Source organism: Mytilus edulis, chromosome 14 (genome assembly GCF_963676685.1).
Source record: "Mytilus edulis chromosome 14, xbMytEdul2.2, whole genome shotgun sequence".
In the NCBI taxonomy this organism is placed as follows: Eukaryota; Metazoa; Mollusca; class Bivalvia; order Mytilida; family Mytilidae; genus Mytilus; species Mytilus edulis.
This window is the reverse complement of record NC_092357.1, coordinates 58,863,124-58,886,199: the sequence shown is the minus strand read 5'-3', so window position 1 is coordinate 58,886,199 and position 23,076 is coordinate 58,863,124. Positions and strand designations below refer to the sequence as shown.

Sequence of the window (23,076 nt, the reverse complement as noted above, 5' to 3'; positions counted from 1 at the left end):
ACTTATGTGATTTGGTCTCTAGTAGAGAGTTGTCTCGTTCACAATCATGTCTTCTTAAATTCATATATATACCTGAAATTTGTTAATTGATACATGTCATTTTGCCTCATGTAGAGTTATTCATTTTCATTTTTGAATTACAAACTGCATAGGTAAAGGCTGTACAATGACCTATAGTTAACTTATGTCATTTGGTCTCTAGTAGAGAGTTGTCTCGTTGATAATCATGTCTGCTTAAATTCAAATATATATACCTGAAATTTGTTAATAGATACATGTCATTTTGCCTCATGTAGAGTTATTTATTTTCATTTTCGAATTACAAACTGCATAGGTAAAGGCTGTACAATGACCTATAGTTAACTTATGTCATTTGGTCTCTGGTAGAGAGTTGTCTCGTTCACAATCATGTCTTCTTAAATTCATATATATACCTGAAATTTGTTAATTGATACATGTCATTTTGCCTCATGTAGAGTTATTCATTTTCATTTTTGAATTACAAACTGCATAGATAAAGGCTGTACAATGACCTATAGTTAACTTATGTCATTTGGTCTCTGGTATAGAATTGTCTCGTTGACAATCATATCTTCTTATAATCATATAATTTATATACCTGAAGTTTGTTAATTGATACTTGTATATTTTGCCTCATATAGAGTTACATTTTTTTTAGAATTACAAACTGCATAGGTAAAGGCTGTTAAATGACTTATAGTTCTTAATCTATATAAAATAATGTTCAAGTTTTGCTACTGTGGCTCAACCACTGACTCATCTTTTACGAAAATATTCTAAATTTATCTGGAGTGAAAATTGTCAAAACGCTTTTAAGTAATAGTCCAGTTCTGATTACTCCAGACACAATTACAGAATGATTGGAACTTTCCAGAATGATCCTAATAAAAGATGCGTTATATAAACTGCTACATTTTACTAGAAACTTCCGTTGTTACTTTCTAGGACGTTCCATTCTAGAGTGTTCCAGTATTTTCCGTGACAACTATATATATATAGACACTAAAGTTAAACACACTTAGACTTACACATCCATAGACATTAAGATTCATAGCATTTGGATTGACACTTTTATTTTACAAACAACATCATACTGGATTGTTACCGTAGTAGTGAACGTAATATTCAGATTGGATTCCGAAAGATATCCGGATACAGATAAAGATAAAAGATTGGACTCACATTTTGACAGTTAAGTTGACAGTAATATTTGTGTAATACTTCTTGTAAACTTTTGTATAATAAATATTGTTAAATTTTATTATTGATTTGTGTCTTCTGTTGGCTACAATTTAAAGGCAATTTCTGGTCGTAACAGAGTTTTCTTAATTACAAAAACGGCAAAGTTAAAGGCTGCATAACAATCTCTAGTTGCTAACGTATACGTCATTTGGTGTCTGGTGGAGAGTTGTCTCATTGCTTATCATGTCACATTCTTCTTATTTTCATATATATACCTGAAATTTGTCAATTGCTATATGTTATTTTGCCTCATGTAGAGTTATTTATTTTCATTTTCGAATTACAAACTGCATAGGTAAAGGCTGTACAATAACCTATAGTTAACTTATGTCATTTGGTCTCTAGTAGAGAGTTGTCTCGTTCACAATCATGTCTTCTTAAATTCATATATATATACCTGAAATTTGTTAATAGATACATGTCATTTTGCCTCATGTAGAGTTATTCATTTTCATTTTCGAATTACAAACTGCATAGGTAAAGGCTGTACAATTACCTATAGTTAACTTATGTCATTTGGTCTCTAGTAGAGAGTTGTCTCGTTGACAATCATGTCTGCTTAAATTCAAATATATATACCTGAAATTTGTTAATTGATACATGTCATTCTGCCTCATGTAGAGTTATTCATTTTCATTTTCGAATTACAAACTGCATAGGTAAAGGCTGTACAATGACCTATAGTTAACTTATGTGATTTGGTCTCTAGTAGAGAGTTGTCTCGTTGACAATCATGTCTGCTTAAATTCAAATATATATACCTGAAATTTGTTAATAGATACATGTCATTTTGCCTCATGTAGAGTTATTCATTTTCATTTTCGAATTACAAACTGCATAGGTAAAGGCTGTACAATGACCTATAGTTAACTTATGTGATTTGGTCTCTGGTAGAGAATTGTCTCGTTGACAATCATATCTTCTTAAATTCAAATATATATACCTGAAATTTGTTAATTGACACATGTCATTTTGCCTCATGTAGAGTTATTCATTTTCATTTTCGAATTACAAACTGCATAGGTAAAGGCTGTACAATGGCCTATAGTTAACTTATGTCATTTGGTCTCTGGTAGAGAATTGTCTCGTTGACAATTATATCTTCTTATATTCATATATATACCTGAAGTTCGTTAATTGATACTTGTATATTTTGCCTCATATAGAGTTACATTTTTTTTAGAATTACAAACTGCATAGATAAAGGCTGTAAAATGATTTATAGTTCTTAATCTAAATTATACGTTATTTGGTCTATAGTGGAGAATGGTCTCATTTGAAATCAAACCACATTCTTCTTGTTATATATACCCGTATAGCTGGTTATTTTCGCTTACTTTTGCGGATAGAACAAACCCGCTTAAATAAGTTCCGCCTATTTAAAAGCGCAAATGTATTGACAAGTTTCGAATCCGCAAAAATAATTCGTATACTAGTACCTTATTCAATAAAAATCGCGAAATTTTACAAGAGAAATCCACTATATGGTATATAGTTACCTAAATTTTTTTTAAACTTCTATCGTTAAAAACTTTAATATTTTCATTACCAATGAGGTGGAAAAGTTATCAACATTACCAGGATTATAATTTAGAACGCCAGACGCGCGTTTCGTCTACATAAGACTCATCAGTGACGCTCATATCAAAATGTTTATGAAGCCAAACAAGTAAAAAGTTGAAGAGCATTGAGGATCCAAAATTCCAAAATGTTGTGCCAAATACGGCTAAGGTATGCCTGGAATAAGAAAATCCTTAGTTTTACGAAAAATTCAATGTTTTGTAAACAGGAAATTTAGAAATATGACCACATTATTGATATTCATGTCAACACCGGAGTGTTGACTACTGGGCTGGTGATGCCCTCGGGAACGAAACGCCCACCAGCAGAGGCATCGACCCAGTGGAATGTGGAATAGTAGTCATACCGTTATCCTGTAAACATGTTTTCTTTCTTGGCGGTTTTCTTACACTTTTGTTTCATATTAAGGTGAAGGTTGGCGCCTGTTAAAAACGTTCAAACCCGCTTCAGTGGTTTGCACCAATCCAAAGACAGGAGCCTAATGTTCAGTGGTTGTCGTTTGTTGATATGGTTCACAAGTGTTTCTCATTTCTTGATTTTCATAAAGATTAAGTCGTTGGTTTTCCTGTTTGGATTTTTGGGGGCTCTTTATATACAACTGTTTGGTGTGAGCCAAGACTCCGTTTTGAAGTCCGTACTTGGACCAATAATTGTTTACTTTTAACACATCGTGACTTGGATAGTTGTCTAATTGCCATTTACAACATGTTTTTATTTCTATAGATTGCATAAGTATGTATAATAAATAAACTCATCATGGATACCATGATCTTATCTGTTTTTTTTAATAAAGTGTTATCACAGAGATATGTCTCGCCTTTTTGTAATTTTGATTATGCATATGTTGAAATCCAAATAGCAATACTCTTAACATCTTACACAAGTTTAGCAAATATTCAAAGTCAATGAACCATGACTGAGTTATATGGCTAAATAATCTCCATAATGTTCCAATGCTAAAACAACTGCATACCAAATATCATTGACTTATTATAAGTCGTTCCCAAACCTTAATATAAAAATTAACTGGTAAACTATGTAATACATGTAAAATAAGCAAATGTTTCAAAGTCAATAGACCATGACTGAGGGGGCAGGGCCAAATAATCTCCATGGAAATGAGATGTGCCAATGCTTATACAACTGCATACCAAATAGGATTGACCTACCACTTGCCGTTCACCATAAACTAGACCTGATCACAAACGAATACATTGTTGACGCCGTCGCCGGAAACAGCATATCTATTTCTCGCTTTTTGACTCTGTCAAGGCGAGACAAAAAGTTGTTTGACAAAATTTGGAGCACCTGAGATCACATCCAGAGTTTGATGGGGTGTGTGTTTTTGCTTAGTCTTTAGTTTTCCATGTTGTGTCTTGTGTAGTTTTATTTGTCTGTTTGTATTTTACCTTTTTAGCCATGGCTTTGTCAGTTTATTGTCCATCTACGTGTTTTTATATGTCCCTCTGGTATCTGTTGCCCCTTTTTAGGATGCTAAAAATTACTGGAGTATAAACAACACATGCTTTAGAGCTTAGGTGAGGGAGAACAATTACCGCGTTTTAAGTGGTCTCGTTCTGATCTCCCGCTGCAGCAGAGATTACAAAATTATTGGAGTTTAAACAACGCATGTTTTAAAGCTTCGGTGAGTGAGAACAATTACCGCGTTTTAAGTGGTCTCGCTCTGATCTCCTGCTGCAGCAGAGATTATAAAATTATTGGAGTATAAACAACGCATGTTTTAAAGCTTCGGTGAGGGAGAACAATTACCGCGTTTTATGTTGTCTCATTCTGATCTCCCGCTGCAGCAGAGATTATAAAATTATTGGAGTATAAACAACAACACATGTTTTTAAAGCTCATTTTTTCCACTTTTATGACATATTTATGGCCATTGACATATCGTTGAGGTAACCATAGATACCACTGAGCACAGTGGGAAACAATGAAAACAAAACAAAATGACGATAACAAAACATAAGGTGATATTTTTATATACTGCCCTGGGTAATATTTTTATGTATCACCCTGGGTAATATTTTTATATACCGCCCTGGGTAATAGTAACAAAATATAGCAAAAAATGATAATAAATAACAGCCATACACATTATAAATGCAAAAGCCAAAATAATATAAAAATAATGATGGCTTTTGACCTTTTAAGGAAGTTAAAAATGAGAAAATAGCTTATGCAATGTGAAATATATTTCTCAAATGGTTATTAAAGCTTATCATAGCTTTGATCTTTAAGAACAAATTCACATGAAAGAATATCCTTTATAATTCATCACATCGTGTTTATCATTTTATACATGTAATCATTTTAAAGGATTAATATAGCAAAGGAGAATTTTCTATGTAATGATGAAATTGTCTCCAACGCAAATCAGTATGAAAATCAAAATGTCTTAAAAACTATATTTTTGGACAATGAAGTTATAAAATTCATTAGCAACAGTATTACAATCTGAAGTGGTCTCGTAAAGATAATTATATATTTTTACTCCGTGATAATTTCTTTTTAACTTCACTCTGATAATTAAGATGTTAGACCTTGGTTCAGGGAGGTAACTCTTTAAATCAGTTATGCGTTTGTAAAAGTCAAGTTTCATCAATGCATTTTAAGCATTTACCTGAAACATATTGGAAATAATCTATGTATCCAAGAAGCTTAAAAACATATTTATGAAAATGGCTGACACAAACGTACTGATGATTTTAAGAGTTATTTCCCTTAACCTAGGTCTACCTCCTTAAGATAGGTTTCTATATTTACTGCCAATTTACAAAAAACTAATGTGAAACCAACATGGTCCACACATATGTCAATCTCTGATCAGAAAATATATTTTTAGAGCTCATTTCCTAAAGCTTGTAGATTAAGACTTTTGTTGGCTTGCTTGCTTTGTTTGTATAAATATATGCTCGAGCACTGTAATGCAAACAATACAGACAATCATAGTTAAACCTGTATATATCTAATCCTTATCCCAACAACAGTTTTACTGTATACAAACACAGCAAGAAACCTAATAAAAGTCTTACTCTACATGAATTAGGAAATTAGCTTTAAACAAGGGAAAAATACTCTCTAGATACCAACTTCTGCTTAGACATAAAACCTCGTTTAATTACATCACTGACTTCACCAAGTCACAGAATATTTTATACTTAAATATAAGTTTTATTAAGATTAAATTATGCACTTTGTCAAGAAAAATCTACTTAATTCACAACACAATTTTTTTGTTTTTTTTACAATACAACCACTGGATTTACAGTGAAACCTGTCTGTTTAATTTTATAATGAAACCTGTCTCTTTAATTTTATAATGAAACCTGTCTGTATAATAATGTACCATTCTAAATAGCAAACACTGTATGGCTATATGATCAAACAGTTATATGAAAACAGATACATAAATTGTTTTCAAAACACAGATATTTTTTTCTTCAACATCCAATTTGACAGAATTCACTGCAGTTTTGTAGTCCTTCAGGGGGTAGACCTTAATTTTGGGAGATAACTCTTTAAATCAGTTATGCTTTTATAAAAGTCAAGTTTTGTTAGTGTATTTTAAGCTTTGACCAGAAACAGATTGGAAATAATCTATGTAACTTGGAAGCTTAGAATATATTTATGAAAATGGTTGAAGCAAACATGCTGAAGATTTTAAGAGTTATTTCCCATTACATAGATCTATCTCCTTAAACACAATTTTAAATTGTATACTCTTGTTTTTCAATGTATTACTTCTACAAGCTTACTTCTTTTCGTGATAAGCAGGTAGGATCTTTAAATTTGTAATATTTGTGATATTGTGATATTTTTAATAGCTTACTAAGTTATCTACCCTTTATCAAACATGAATATGATATGATTACTCATTGGCTCATTAAAATGCAACTGCATGTATGTATGTTCTGTATCTTCTCCTTTAGTAGGAGCACCAACATGGTTTATGATGTAAAGGAGGACATTTAACACACTTGACATTTTGAATTAATTAAAAAGAAAAGTTTATCATAAAAAGAAGTTGTTTTATGAAGATAAAGATACTTAAATTCATACTAATGGTCATCTTATTGATATTGAATAACTATATAAGTCTTGTCCAGGGAGACGAAACAGTTTAAGGTGGTACCCAACACTTTCACTAAAATTAATTTGGCTCTTTAATTTTCATAAAATTTTGACAAAGTATTTACTTTGACCCTTTAACAAAAATATAAAAAATTCAAAAAAATTGAACCAAGCGTTTTATCAGAAAAATTACACTGGTTATATAGCAGTTTGACAAACACTAATTTTGATCATTGAGAAGCTTTGTATTGCCTTCACAACGCAACGTAATTAAAACGTTTAGCTGATATTACAGAGTTATCTCCCTGTAGTGTTAGGTACCACCTTAAGTAGTATTTGAAGCTTGGAATGTAGAAAAATGTTTTCATACTACAATGTACTTTTTCAACATGTAGATTTAATCAAAAATTCATTATTATTCAAATTTATGCTTCAACTATCCTTTTAGTGATAATTTTTTTACTATACATAAAGAAAGACTCTGTATTGTTTGAATATTCAAATAAACAGTTCTTTAGAATGTCAAAATCCTTTTCATGCATTGATGTAATGGATGAAAGGTCCTTAACTTTTGTATTTTAAAAATGAAATGTCCCCTTCCAAATAGACATGGCAGGGACATAAGGCCATAATTAATTTGAACCCCCCTTTTTATATTTGGTGTAAACATTATTTAAATTAGACCATTAGTACATGATTTTCTTACTGATCCTTTATCATCATTAAAACCCTTAAGCATTGGTTAAGAAATTGAAAGTTTTATTTAATAATTTTTCATCAAAATATTTTTTTGACAAAAAAAAAAACAAAAAAAAACAAGTAAAAAATAAAATAAATATTGAACTCAGTATTTGCAAGTTTTTTCTATAGTGAACAAATCTCATTTTGATTTTACACAATAAATTCTGGTTAAAATAAGGTTTCTAAAATAACACAAAAAAAATAAAGCTTTCTATATAAGACACTCCACAGACAAACTGATCTATAAGTTTGCTCAAATCTGCTAAAAAATATGTCACACAATATAAAACTGAATAAAAATTTGTAAAAACAATCTATAATATAATGATTCTTAAAATGTCAACAAATGAAATGTAATTTTTATCCTGAACAAAACATCTGCCTCTGTTCAATCATGATGTCAATATTACAAAATGTTTAACACTTCATTAACATAATTATTATGCTTTTTAAATCAACAATACAGACTGCCAATAACAACTTGTAAAAAATAAAATGCCATTCTTGACTAGGCGGTATGGGCTACGCTCATAGGGTCTTTAAAAGCATGGGAAATTAAAAAACTCAGATTTGTCATTTAAATTCTTTTCTTAAATATCAACAATACAAATGGAATGGTTAAATATTGTAAACAAAATCATTTTCAACGATACTTTTTTTAGCATTAAGCCATTTCTAGTGTAGACCATTTATCAAAAATTCATTTTCAAAAATTAGTATGTATATGAAGGTAGATATAAGTTATTTTATTTGAGATATATTCTCATTATTTCTTTAGTATGAAAAAGGTTCATGGAACCAATCCCAGGAAAAATAGGCTCTGAAAATAATTTGTAGAATAACGAAATATTGTATTATAATTATAGGGCTAGATAGACCATTCTTTTATCTCAATCATATACAGTGAAACCTGGCTAAACTGAATCCTGCTTAAACCGAAAACCTGTATAAACCAAATATTTTCTAAAGCACTGTCATATCAAATTGTATGCATTGTGAACCTGATTAAACCGAAAATCGGCCAAAACCGAACAAAATCTTAAGTCCCAAAGTGGTTCTGTTTGTTTCACTGTATCTCATATTTGGTTTTATTCAAAGTGGACATAGTTCAATATATATATATAAGAACTTAATGACAAATGTTTTACCATGTGGAATAATCCTACTTTTAAAAATACAATAGGGAACATACTTTTACATTATTGTAGAAATAAACCAATTTTTAAGACATTTTGGCCATTGGCCTTCTTCAGTTCTTTACTTTTTCTTCACAACTACATGGCTGACATTTTTTTCTTTTTCAATAATGTTGAAAAAATATTGGAAAGATTTTAGTCTCTCAACATCATTACACTTGTTGGACAGATGACAGATATTTTGTTCAAGATAATTTGTGCTTTGCACAATAAACATGAGTTGTCTACCCTGATTGAGGCAAATGAAAAGATGACATTGCACTATCCCTCTAACTTTCTACAAAATTAGAAAAAAATAACAAAATAAAACATTGTACAGCAACTGTTCTATGTTCATGGAGCTTTAGATCACTAATGTGTCACAAACATTAGCATAGTCCTAATTGGTCAATTGGTCAAGTCCTTTTTAATACTGTAAATGCGATAGGGTTAAAATCACAATAATTTAAACACGCATTTTCAAAGAGGATTTTTATCAACAATGCAAAAACTAAAATTGCATTTAACTCTAAAATGACAAAATTGCAATAGTAAATGCACATAATAATTTCTAAATTTACAGAATTTTTCAATTAACAGTATTGTAGAAAATAGACCCTTACAAAGACATGTCTAATGTTATCTAAGTTGTTACCAATATATATTCAAGAAAAAACAAAAATCTGCAGTGAAACCTTTCACATAATTGAATCAGTTTTAACCAACATTTAGCAGTAGATGTACAATCTATGACATACAATTGTGCTGTCTATTCAAGGTATAGTGACCGTTCACCCTAATAACATGTTCGCCCTAGGTCCGTTCACGCTGAGTTCATTCACTCGTAGAGTCCATTCACCCTACTATAAAAATATTAATATTCAGGGCATTGAAATTGAATAAACTTATTCCGATATTTCTATGGTATATATATTCTTGAAATTTATGAAAACATTGAAATATTTAAAAATTTATGGCTTGTTTAGGATCATCATTAATTGTTCAATGACAAAATAATTCGGATCACTGATTATTGTGATACTTGTCTTTTGATGGATTAATAATTAAAACAAACGTTTTGTTTAGATAAAATTTTCAGCTTGAAATTAATAAAAACAATGATGTATAAAATGTAAATCATGAAACGGTCCAAGTTCATTTATTTATACTCTAAGACTAGTCATACTGCATACATTCGTGATTGACTGAATGCAATTATGTTGACTGAATACAATTATTTTGTTAACAAATATCAATAAAGATAAATACATTGTATTTTCGTATTCTACTCTGCAAATCGAAGGGAAAATACTAAATTGATTGCAGCAATATAAACATTCTGTCAATTTTTCAACAAACTTTAACATATTTTTTTCAAATACTTAAAATAATGTGACTAGACAACAATTAGAAAAAAATAAAAATCAGGGTGAATGGACCCTGGGGCGAGCAGGTATCAGGGCGAACAGGTACTAGGGCGAACATGAATCAGGGCGAACGGACTCGGATTCTCTATTCAATGGGTACACTCTTAACAGCATCCTTTATTGAAAACATTCATGAGAGAATAAACTGCAAAATCTAGGACATACTGGACATGGTAAAGAAATGAAGCATTGAATATTTTAAGTCGTCATCAAATATCAAAATAACTGAAACATTTATCATATTTTAAATATGACAGCCAAAAAAACATATGGAAATTATGTTAAAACATACTTTCATATTCTTATTAGCAAATATCAAATACAAAATAGTTATTCTAAATTATAATGCAAACTTGTAATATGTAAAAGCTGATAAAAACATTATAATTTTGATGTGTATTTAAATTATAAATAACTTTTGGATAGACTGATGTTTGTTGTTTGAATAAAAAAAAAAGAAGAGTACATGAAAGGGAGGTAATTTACTGTCTAAATAAGGGGGAGGTAATTACAATGTCTGAATGTGAAATGATGAAAACAAATGTACATTATATGTACCAAACATGATAAGGCTCTTACATATACATATCACAAAATTGCACATGATTTCAAAGAGTTTTCATGGGTCCCTTACGACATTAAAAACAATTTACAACTGATCTCTGAACTTTGGAATGATAATTACAATTGAATAAATGCCACATAAGTAATTGAAGATAGATAATCGTGTGTTAGATGTTTGATTTTTTGCTCGTTTTCATATCAACGCTAAACACATTGTTTAAATACATGTTTAATCCAAACTCTTAAGATTAACCTAATACTGTGTTATTTTTTTTTCTCAAAAATTGTAAAAAAATTCGTTTACAATTTTTCAATTTACTCTTTTTTTCAATAATCAAAAATAAACCTATACACTGCATATATACGTTATATATTCACCGGGAAAGTTTACAAAACAAGTTATTGAGCACTTAGCACTTATAATTAATGCTTTCATTAATTGCCTATGTGTGATTGTGTAAATATAAACAGAATGTTATTTTTTGCCCACAGAAATCATGAACTGTCCAAAATTATCTTCTTTTCAAATTGATAGTTTCCATTTTTGGCATGTCATTGACATGTTTCAAACAATTAGTCTGTGTCAATGACTTAAGGTGGTACCTAACACTACAGGGAGATAACTCTGTAAAGTCAGCTAAACGTTTTAATGACATTGTGTTCATAAGGAAATATTAAGCTTCTCAATGATCAAAATAAGTGTTTGTCAAACTGCTATATAACCAGTGTAATTTTTCTGATAAAACGGTTGGTTCAAATTTTTTGAAATTTTTATATTTTTGTAAAAGGGTCAAAGTAAATACTTTGTCAAAATTTTAAGAAAATTAAACGAGCCAAATTAATTTTAGTTCAAGTGTTGGGTACCTCCTTAAATTATATATATAATTGACAAAAACATTATTATCTACTTCACAAAGTTTTTATTTTTGTCATGATTTTGATGATTTTTGTCTTTTTAAATAAAAAAATGTTCAATTCAGAAAGAAATTTGACTTGCCTCCCCATTTTACCACAGTTTTAATTAAAAGGTTCATAAATTTTAAAGAATTGGTCTCTGTTTTCATAGTTTTTAAAACAGCCAACACCACACAATGCACCATTTAAGTTTTTTCAGATCAAAATAACATTTAGAATTTTGGTGTTTTAAAACAAATTTATCATTTAACTCTTAAAATACTTATAAAATTCATAATGTATTTTGCAATGCTTTCAGTCATACATATATGTGTATGGTATGTACCAAATAAAATCAATGTACTTGAATTTAAATTTAAAAAAAGTTGGGACTTTAAGAAATAAGTGTGGTGCTGGAGATAACAGGTAGGCTTTTTAAATTTCAAAGATACAGGAGCATCTCCCCTTTAAATGACCTCTCATGACCCCTACCAAAGTTTTAAAGCTGCAAAATCAGTAAAAAAATAAAACTTAATTGATATGAATTGATATTCTGTGTATATTCTGTGTTAAGAATTTAAGCATAATTTGCCTTTCAGAATCTAATGCATTCTGGGTAATATTTTCAAAAGTGTTCACCAAAACGTTGTTGTGATTGGTTTAAAACTTTCTGAACATTGGAAATTCATCCAATGATGTAATACTATTTTCATTTTGGTGAACCAACAATGAGATTACCCATAATCCTTTAGAGAATGATAAGATGAATTCTTCATCTAACACTCACACACTATGTCAGGCTTTTGCTTTTTTGATATTTTGATTTTACAACAGTACGATTAAGTATCATTTATTTACAAACATTGTTCTATCTAAAATTTCTACCATAAAAATCAGGATTATCTCCCTTTTGGGATTATCTCTCTTTGTACAGTGGAACTAAAAAATAAAAAAACAAAAAATGTGTCGTTGAAATGGGTCAATACTAAGGCACTTGAAATAAAGATACTATTCAGATCAAAACTCGAAGGGTTCCATTTTTAAGGCCAGATAACTTTATTTCCTAGATTTTTCATCCTGACAAATCCTGATTTTTTTTTAAGAGATCATAGTTGCATTGTAAATAAGAATTTTTCAAATGAAAAAATGGTGAAAAGTATTGAATCCTTTAAAACCTAATAAATGCAACTGGATTGAAATTCTGAAATAACTTATTTTACCTTCAAGTCTCTATTGTCATAAAACTACATATTTATATTACCCAAAATCTTATAATAGCTACATTTGAATGTAAGAATCCATTAAATGGCCGTAACATATCAAAAGTGGTGTACTCCAAACTAATCACAAAACACCAGTTTCTATAAATACATTGTAAAAAACCCATAAAAATAACTGGATTATTATTAGAAATAAAGGGACATAACTCAACACTCTCATAGATAAAGTTCATTATGTACTCTTTGTAAAGCAAACTAAGGAACCACTCTTATTTGTAATTTAAACTGTTTAGATGTTCAAAAGTTGTGTTTTGTTACCATGGTTACATGTATGCTTTCATTGAAATACAGACATTTCTTATTAAGGAATTTAAATAACTTATCAAGTTATCGATTTAATGTTTACTCAATAAATGTACATATTTTTTTGAGAAGATCTCTTAAAACTACAAATAAATAATTTTAAAAATTAACTATATATAATTGGAATTTTTGTAAACGCGAGTTGTTTCTCTTGAAAATACAAGTTAACTCCCCTTATATTGAATTTACTTCCTTTGAACATAAAAACTGTTCAAATTACAATTTTTTTAAACATATAAATAGCACTTGTATAAAATAATATCTACTATCATAATACTGATTTAAACACAACAAAGTTGTGATATGAAACAAATATGAAATAAATTCTTGATGTTAAATGTCTGAATTTAGAAATAAAAATGCAAATCTGTCAAAAATTTTCATCTTACATTTCAGAACCTTCTCTTATTTTTTCACCTTTTTAAGTATTTTTTTACGGAATTCATTTACAGGTTCTTTGATAGAAACTTAAATCATTATCAGAAAATTTCAGAAAATCTAGTAAAATTAAATAGATCAGGATTGTTAAATATTGTTTCCTTTTAACTCATATGAAAAGTAAGTGAAAATTTCAAGATTATTTCACTGTTTCAAAATTCAGACTAACACCAAGAATTCAGATGAATATATGCAAAATGCATTTTTACTTTATTTTTTCACATCATATAACTTTCCTTCCTCTTTTACACAAGAAAAAACTAAAGAAATCTATTAATTTATAAAATGACCAGTATTCTTTATTATGCATACATTAAAGCTTATATTTAGGGCAAATTAAAAACTTATAAAAACAGGAATGTTCATTTCACCTTAACCTGCAAACTTTTGAAAAACATTTGAAATAAATTTGCATTTCATAACATGTTGTAGTTTTACTTTCACTTCTTATTCTTAAATAAAAATTCTTTTATAGAAATTGTCGAACAGCACTAAATTAGAGAAAACACTCTGATAGCTATATATATATGCAAATAATAAAAAAACAGTACCATTTAAAACTATCAACCCTCATTCTTAATAAAATACAAAATGCATTTTGATAAAATTGTCATCATTAATTAAGGTCTGACCCTGATATTTCTTTCCTACATTGCATTCGTCCTGATATGTAAATTAAGTCAAGGGGAAGATAATTCAGTATACTTGTTCAAAATCGGCAAATATTATCTGCTGTAATTTTTTTATACGAAAAACATAGATAAACCTAAAGTATTAGTGAATTAATTTAAAATGAAATTTTGACACAAGCAATTTGAAATAAATGTTTTTTTAAAGATTCCTAAAAAAAATAATTTTCAAATACAGCGATAATCATAATATTGTGTTATCTGGTGGGATTGTATCTTCCTGCAAATAAATATCAAAGCCCACCTTAATTTAACGCGACAATTATTTATCACTACCGTATAAAAAGAAGTACAAGCCACCACCACACAGCACAGGTCAAGAATACAACTGTTCTTTTAATTTCTTGTTTATAAATCTTTGTTAATGGCGCCCCTAAGATCACCCATGTTAAGAAAATATGTTCCAAGAATCCAATTAAATTTACAAAAAAAAAAAAATTTTCATTTTCTTCTATTTTTAAGAAATCTGAATTTTGGTGGAAAAATGTCCTTCATAAGTTTTTTTTAAGATTCGTCTGCCTTACAGATGCCTTATATTCAAGATAAGTCACATGTAAGTTGCATATAAGTCAAATGTCAGTCACATGTCAGTCACATGACATAAGGAAGTGCGGCTCATACTCATTTACATACAGTTGAGTGATAATAACAACATGAGTTTAATGATGGACAATATAAAATATAACAACAAATATAAAAAACTCTTAATTAAAAAATATCAATTCTTTGTGTTGATATAATAAAGGAATGCGTCAGTTTCTGAGACTTTTAGAAAAAGTATAAAATTTGTTCTACTGTTAGTTTTACTGATCTTTTCAAACATGTCAAAGGCCAAACTATTGTGTTGTGGGAAAAATATCCTTCAACCTGAGGAAAAAGTAGGATAAAGTTTATTTAACTAATGTACTCATAATCTTATGTTTGTTTATAAATGCAAAAAATGTGTCAGCAACTAGTCGTTTTCTTATTTCAAGTAACAATAGGCAAGCCCTTTGTAACTTCTTTGAAAAGATCAGCAAAAATAAACATTTTAAAACCCTAATTAACTAATTATCAATCTTCTACTGTTTTACTCCCAGAACTTATAGAACATTTTTCTTGTAAGTTCTCGACCCCTATTAATGGTCCTTCCCATTTCTCATTCTGTCTAGAAACCATTTGTACATTTGATGTTGTCATGGTAACAGAGTCGCCGTCTGCTTCAAATATTGTGTCTTCTGCAAAGGAATCTTTAAGAGATCTACAGTCTTCTGAATCAACACTTTCAAAACTTGTTGTGGACCAGTTTCTCATTTTCCTGTAACCAAGAAACGGGTCTTTAAGGGTGTCACGTTGTATAGGTATGTCTCGATGAATTGCTGAAGTACGCTGAATAGAATGTAGTTTAGCTGATCTCCCATCATTGCTAGAATCTTCAAACACTGCACTTTCTGTACTGGACCACGGTCTTGCTGCTCGGTTATCCGTCTCTCCACTGTCTCCACGCGATAGAGGAAACAACATCCTTTCACCACTATCACCTCTTGATATGGATCGAGATCCAGTCGAGTCATAATCTACACTTTCCACACTGGATTGTGAATATGTTCGTCCAGATACATCCTGTGAATCGGTCGTGTCAGTACTAGATACGGAAGTCTTTCGTAATTCTCCTTCTCTTTCCGGTACCGACAGAAATTTTCCCCGCTTGGCTGATCTTTTGTAATGTGTTCTCATATGACGGGTGATCATGTCACGTCTGCAAGCTGCATACGGACACTGAGGACATCGATATGGCTTTTCACCGGTATGAGTGCGCTTATGTGTGTTCAAATGATCACTACGACTAAACACTTGTCCACAATCACTGCATTCGTATGGTTTAATGCCTGTGTGCAATCTCATGTGGCGTGTCAACATGTCACTACGAGAAAACGATCTGTTACAAACTTTACAATAGTGTACTTTGTTATTATCACCCTGTCGAACAGTTTCGGTCGGTAAATGTTTTGCCATGTGTTTTGCTAAGTTATCGTAAGACGGGAACACTTGATTACATACAGGACAAATGTAAGCATCAGAGTCTGACAAAGTCCTACGTTGATCACGATTTTGTTCTAAGATAGGGTGACTGGACGGTATCTGTGATAACGGCATACTGATGGGCTGACTAGGATAAATTCCTCGTGGAGAAACGGCCAATCGATTTAGTTCTGACATGGAGTTTAGCATCATTGCTCTTGGTGGAAATGCAAAATGAATTCCAGGGGACATACCAGGGCTTGGTGAAGGAATTTCTGCATCTGAATGAAAACCCTCAAACGGGTTCGACATATTGAAGTTGAAAATATGGCCTCCTTCTGGAACAGAGCATAATGGTGATGGGTTAGCAGACGACAGGAAATGTGGTGAAGGGAATCCCGGTGAATGGTGATGAAGATAAGGAAATGGTGGTTTTGTGTTTTGAGGTCCATAAATTTCCTGTTCTTTTGTACCTATCACCATTTCCGACCCAAAATATTTCTGAGACGGATGACTAGGAACAAGGTGAACTTGTTCTTTATTGGGTGTAAGTTCTGATCCAAAATATTTTTGGGTGGGTGGATGCCCTTGTTGAGTAAATGACATCTGTGAAAAGTCTGGAGAACCTTGAGGTGACCGTTTTGGTGCTTGAACTTTTGATGCAGACTCCATAAAGACATCGCTTTCTTCGGTGGTGTTTGTTGAAATGGATTCAGTGTCTAAAGATTTTGACTTACTTGGTGAATGGCTTGGTAATTCTTCAAAACTACGTTCCTGAGAGGGTGAGTTTGATAGAGAACGAGCAGATTCCGCTTTATCAAAACTTGAAGCGTCCGACGATGATTGAGAGCCATTTCGTTTCTGACTACTAAAGTAACGATGTTGAAGATTTTTCTTGAAATTTCCCGGAAACAATGCCCGTTTATAGGACAACAATCCCTCAGTTCCATCCTCATGTCCCGTCATTGTGTCAATATCACTTTTCACTGTTGTCACAACATCATCGTCACTAGTTATCACAATGCTTGTAATCTGATGAATTTTTTTAATCTCATTACTTTCTGTTGACGAAGTTTTCGTGATGTGAGGAGATGGTGATCTGATATCCTTTGAATAGGGCGACGGTTCTCGACTACTAAAACTGTCTTCTGATCCGCTAAAATCTGAATGACCTTTTGATGTTATGCTATCGTCACTTCTCGGAAGGCGAGCTGATCTAAATGCTTCTCTTCCTAAACTTCTTGGAGAAACTGATAAATACGATTGTTTCGCCTCCTTTTGTTTAGCAAGGTGATAATTGCCAAGATAACCAGAATCCCTGAAGGTCGTAGGTGTAAATAAATTTCCGGTCATTTCTGAATCCTCTTGTTTATCATATAAAAGATTAGGTGCACTTTGATTATAAGGCATTCGTATAACAGACCGTTGCTCGAAAGAACTTTGATACTGCAGAGTTTCAACATTATACCTTTCAACAACAGATCTTTGTTCCCTATATGCTCTATCATATTCATAATTTCTGTTATATGCAAAGAACTTTTCTGAATCAGATTCATATTTTCCTTCTTTTGATACACGGCCACATGGATCACTATGTTGTTTGGGTAAATCGGGAACTTCAGGACGTAAAAATCTCCTTTTATTGACCGAGCTATCTTCCTCATCTACAGCTTCCTGTTTGACAAGAATCCTCCTTGGCTCCTCCCCAACATTTGTTCCCAACTGACCAATCATATTTGTGTTCAAATTCTGAGGGGGGAGGGGGTTGGTAATTGTCATGTCTCCATCATTTAGACTTCTCATGGCGTCTTTTTCATCTATTTTTCATTTTTCGTAAATTTGAGTAACTTTCAATGCTACGTTCAGTCAAACCTGTAAATAAAAAAACAAAAACAATTAAAACTTGTTAGCACTTAAAAACTTTCTCTAATATTTTCAACGTTTATTGACACAAAAACAAATATTAATTTACAGTATATTAAAACTGTGAATGCAAACAATCTAGTAAAAACCTGCTGTCACGGGGACTATCCCAAATATCCAGGGGAAAACAATAACAAACTCAAACTGCATTGAACTGGTACTACGTACTCCATGTATTCATTTTTATAGCTATTTTGCTGTCAGATTTATTGGGGAAAAATATCTAATTTAGAATGCAATCTGATTTTATTATGTAAAAAGCACTGTAAAAAGCACTTTTTTTTGGATTCGAGCGTCACTGATGAGTCTTTTGTAGACGAAACGTGTGACTGGCGTATATATAAAATTTAGTCCTGGTATCTATGATGAGTTTATTTGAACTGGATGATTCTTCACAAAACCAGTTAGAACTCGATTATTGTGTGGGATACCAATATGTGTGTATTTCTAGGGTAGAGATGAACAACAAATTGCAATATTAAACTTTATATATAAGTACGGTTTATATAGGCTTATATGCAGCCATTAGCAAAAAAAACCAAGATATCAAATAGCTTCAAAAATACAATTTTTCTGCAATCCACTTCAAATAAATGAATATATCCACATGAATCCGCATCATTGTTGATTCTTTTTTTTTTTTTAGAATTGGTCCTTATGGGGTCTCATTGGGGGGTTCTGATCCCGGATCCTGCTTAAAAACTTGTCAGATTCCTGTATCCTTCTTACAATATGTACGTAAGCAATTCTCATTTTTTTGTAATTTCCCGTGTCCCGCTGCATGGACTTCATTTCCCGTTTTAATTCACGGTACAATAATTCGACTTTCACATGTCAAGCTTACAAAAAATCGGCAATCCTGTGTCACGCTAACACCAGCCCAGTAGTCAACACTTCGGTGTGACACATTGGTGTTGACATGAATATCAATAATGTGCTCATTTTTATAAATTTCCTGTTAACAATTAAAACTTTGAATTTTTCGAAAAAACTAAGGAATTTTTTATCCCAGGCGTAGATTACCTTAGCCGTATTTGGTACAACTTTTTGGAATTTTGGAACCTCAATGCTCTTCAACTTTGTACATGTTTGGCTCTATAAATATTTTAATATGAGCGTTACTGATGAGTCTTATGTAGACGAAACGTGCATCTAGCGTACTAAATTATAATCCTGGTACCTTTGATAACTAATAAGACCCAAATGTGACCCACTCCTTTTTGTTACAATTATAAAAATGAAGCAAGCAGATAATTTTGGACTAACATTCACTGTCTGCCAAAATGATAATGTACCGGTATACAAAATGTTACCTATAAAGTGAAACCTGACTAAACAGAATCCTGCATAAACCGAAAACCAGTGTCTAAACCAAACATGTTTGTAAGCACCATCATATCAATTATGTGCTCAGAGTTCGCGAAATCTTTTTTCCCCTGGTGGTCCTTGAAAAAAATCTGCTGGTCCTCACTATTAAATCTATTGGAAAATACTTAAATTGTGTCAGTCCTATGCTAAATTTTGGTGGTGAAACCCTGAGGACCACCACTTTTCGCGAACTCTGTACAGTGCTTTAAATATGAACCTGATAAAACCGAACATCGGCCAAAATTAAACTGATCAAAATCTTAAGTCCCACAGAGGTTTGGTTTAAACAGGTTTCACTGTACTGTATAAAAATAAGGATATAATGGTATGATTGCCAATGAGACAACTATATATACCAAAGTTCAAATGATTAATTGTTCGTGTTTTAAAGCAGCTTTAACATATTTAAAAACCATGCACTTTTGAGCTTTTTCTTGGAGTCCAGCTTTTATTGGTGGAGGATCGATCAGGAAGCCAGATCTGGCTCCCAGAGAAAACCACAGACCTTCGATAGGAAAACAAAGTTCAAATTTCATGTAGAGATATATAAGCATTTAAATTGTGTTATATAATATTAATTCCTTATTTTTTTGTGGATAGATATAAATCAAATATTAATAAACCACAAATGTCAAAGCATGGGAACATAATCTATATTGTAATTTATCTTTTCTTAATTAACAAAAGAGGATAATATTTTAGGGGAGGGAACTGTCTTAATAATAAGTTCAAAAATTAAATTACTCAGTGGGAAACTCTAAGGTGGTCATTGATAAAACTTTCTCTAATTTTCATGCTATTTTCACATTTCCTGACAGGTGTGAGAAAAATATTTCTAATCTCTAGTGAAAAATTTGTTCTCAGCAAATGATTGGTCGAGATTTTATTGTGACGTTAAATTTTCTTTGTTTCTTCTGAATTTTCATATAATGACGTCATGAAAAAAGGTTACCATGCCTGATGACGTCACATAAAAAAAGTACACAACTTTCTTCAAATCTTTGAAAAAGAAGGATAAAAATCATTAGAGAAACAGATTCCACCACTATAACTCGTGTATTATGATATTTCTCCACTCTTGACAGTTAAATTTTAACTATTTAAAAAGCTCTGCAAAGCCTCAAGCTTTAAATATTAAAATTTAATTGTCTCGAGTGGAGTTTCGTAACACACTAAATGTTGCAGTTGTGCAATCTATATATCTCAGAAAACAACTGTCAAATATCATATTCAAATAAAACAATGAAATTCAAGGGTTTGAAAAAGATACTGGATTAGTTAATTTCTGCTCAAACAACTCTTAAAGGAGGGCATTGATAAACTATATTTAGGAGAACAAATAATCCTGCAAACTGTCAAATAAAAATGAAATGTACGTCAATTCAATTGAAATGTTTGTGTGTGAAACATTAAAACATCAATGGAAAGCTTTATATATCAAATAATATACTTCCGAAGTGGGAGAGAAAAAAAAAAAAAAATCCACGATAATTATTTAATTCCCTAATTATTATAATTAGCACCAATGTTAGCAACTGACGTCAAAATGATTTAATTTTGCCTGTCTCACTTGATATCAAATATTTAAGGTCATATCAAAATAGTTATGTTTAAATGAGAGTTAAAGATTAGTTAAAAAGTACACCCAAGGGGTAATATGAATAAGCTATAATGTAATAATCAAATTTTAGACTAGACCTTTGAACTGAACTATTTTGTGATTTTTGCCCACTGAATTTCCGTCAATTTAACCAATATTTGATCTGGTTTGAACTCAGGTTGTTTTTAGCACTAATGCCTTATTAAAATTTCAATTGACCAGATAAGACCAGTATTTTCCTGTATATCTAGTAATTTATTTGTGTTTAAGGTGGTACCCAACACTTAACTAAAATTAATTTGGCTTGTTTATTTTTCTTCAAATTTTGACAAAATATTTACTTTGATTCTTTATATTGACAAAAATAGAAAATTTTCCAAAAATTTGAACCAACCGTTTAATCAGAAAAAATACACTGCTTGGTTATATAGCAGTTTGACAAACACTTATTTTGATCATTAAGAGAAGCTTAATATTCCCTTAACAACACAACGTCATTAAAATGTTCTGCTGATTTTACAGAGTTATCTCCCTGTAGTGTAAAATTCTTGGAACAAAAAATGCATGATTTTTATTATTTAAAGTGCTGACATCTTAAGTTAGTAAATATTAATTGTTTAAAATATCACCTACAGTTTAAGGTTGTTTTTAACACTTAATGCCTTATCAAAATTTCAATTGACCAGAATAGACCAGTATTTTCCTGTATATCTGGTAATTTATTTGTGTTTAAGGTGAAATTCTTGGAACAACAGTACGTGAAATTTGAAATACAAATCTATATGATTGTTATTAAAAGTACTATAACATCTCTCATGTCTATGTGATAATTAGAAAAGTTGTAAATTCCTTAGGGATATTTTCAATTTACCAAGTGTAAAAAATTTGTTTACGATATCTGATCCTTTGAAGATTGACAGATGTTGATCTTTCCATAATTCAAATTTAAGGTGTATTTTAGGGAACAATTTAGCAAGAAAAACTGTTTAATGTTAAAAATTGTATTAAAACCACTAACATAGAGTATACTGATAGTTTTGACTTACATGGGAAATTTGTCTACAATTAAAACAATTTTTGAATCAATTTATAATTTAGGGTGCAGGTGGATGTTTCGTCCCCAAAGGTATCACCAGCCTAGTAGTTAATACTTCGGTGTTGACATGAATATCAACAATGAGGACATTTTCATAAATTTCCTGTTTACAAAAATTTGAATTTTTCGAAAAAACTAAGGATTTTCTTATCCCAGGTATAGATAACCTTAATTAGCCGTATTTACCACAACTTTTGCGAATTTTGGAACCTAAATGCTCTTCAACTGTGTACTTGTTTGGGTTTATAAATATTTTGATATGACTGATGAGTCTTGTGTAGACGAAACGTGTGTCTGGCGTACTAAATTATAATCCTGGTATCTTTGATAACTATTTATAGCATTTTAGGGAGAAAAACATTAGACACAAACTGTTAAGTTTTGTTGTAAGGTAATTAAGGACATCTACATATATATGTATAATTTTGACCCACAGTGTTTTATTTTTATAAAAATATGTGTATACAAGCTATTTAAGGATGATTCAAATTAAGGAGCAGTTATTATTAAAAGCCTTTGAGGAACAACACAAGACAAACTGTTAAATTTTATTTTTAAATCAATTAAACTATATATATAGTCATTCAAGTCCGCAGATACAGTTTTGACCCACAGTGTTTTATCTTTATGAAAATATGTGTATACAA

At 30.9% G+C, this 23,076-nt stretch overlaps 1 protein-coding gene across 3 annotated transcripts in view; it reads right to left on the bottom strand.

The window, feature by feature from the left end:
- Window positions 1-4,693: 4,693 nt before the first annotated feature.
- LOC139503740 (uncharacterized) overlaps window positions 4,694-23,076 on the bottom strand; it is an 89,292-nt gene continuing 70,909 nt past the window's right edge. For all 3 annotated transcript variants that reach the window (XM_071293583.1, XM_071293585.1, XM_071293586.1), the window contains one exon: window positions 4,694-18,314. In XM_071293583.1, coding sequence (XP_071149684.1) covers window positions 15,495-18,245 — 2,751 coding nt within the window. In that variant the 5' untranslated portion in view covers window positions 18,246-18,314 and the 3' untranslated portion in view covers window positions 4,694-15,494. The remainder of the gene's footprint in view (window positions 18,315-23,076) is intronic.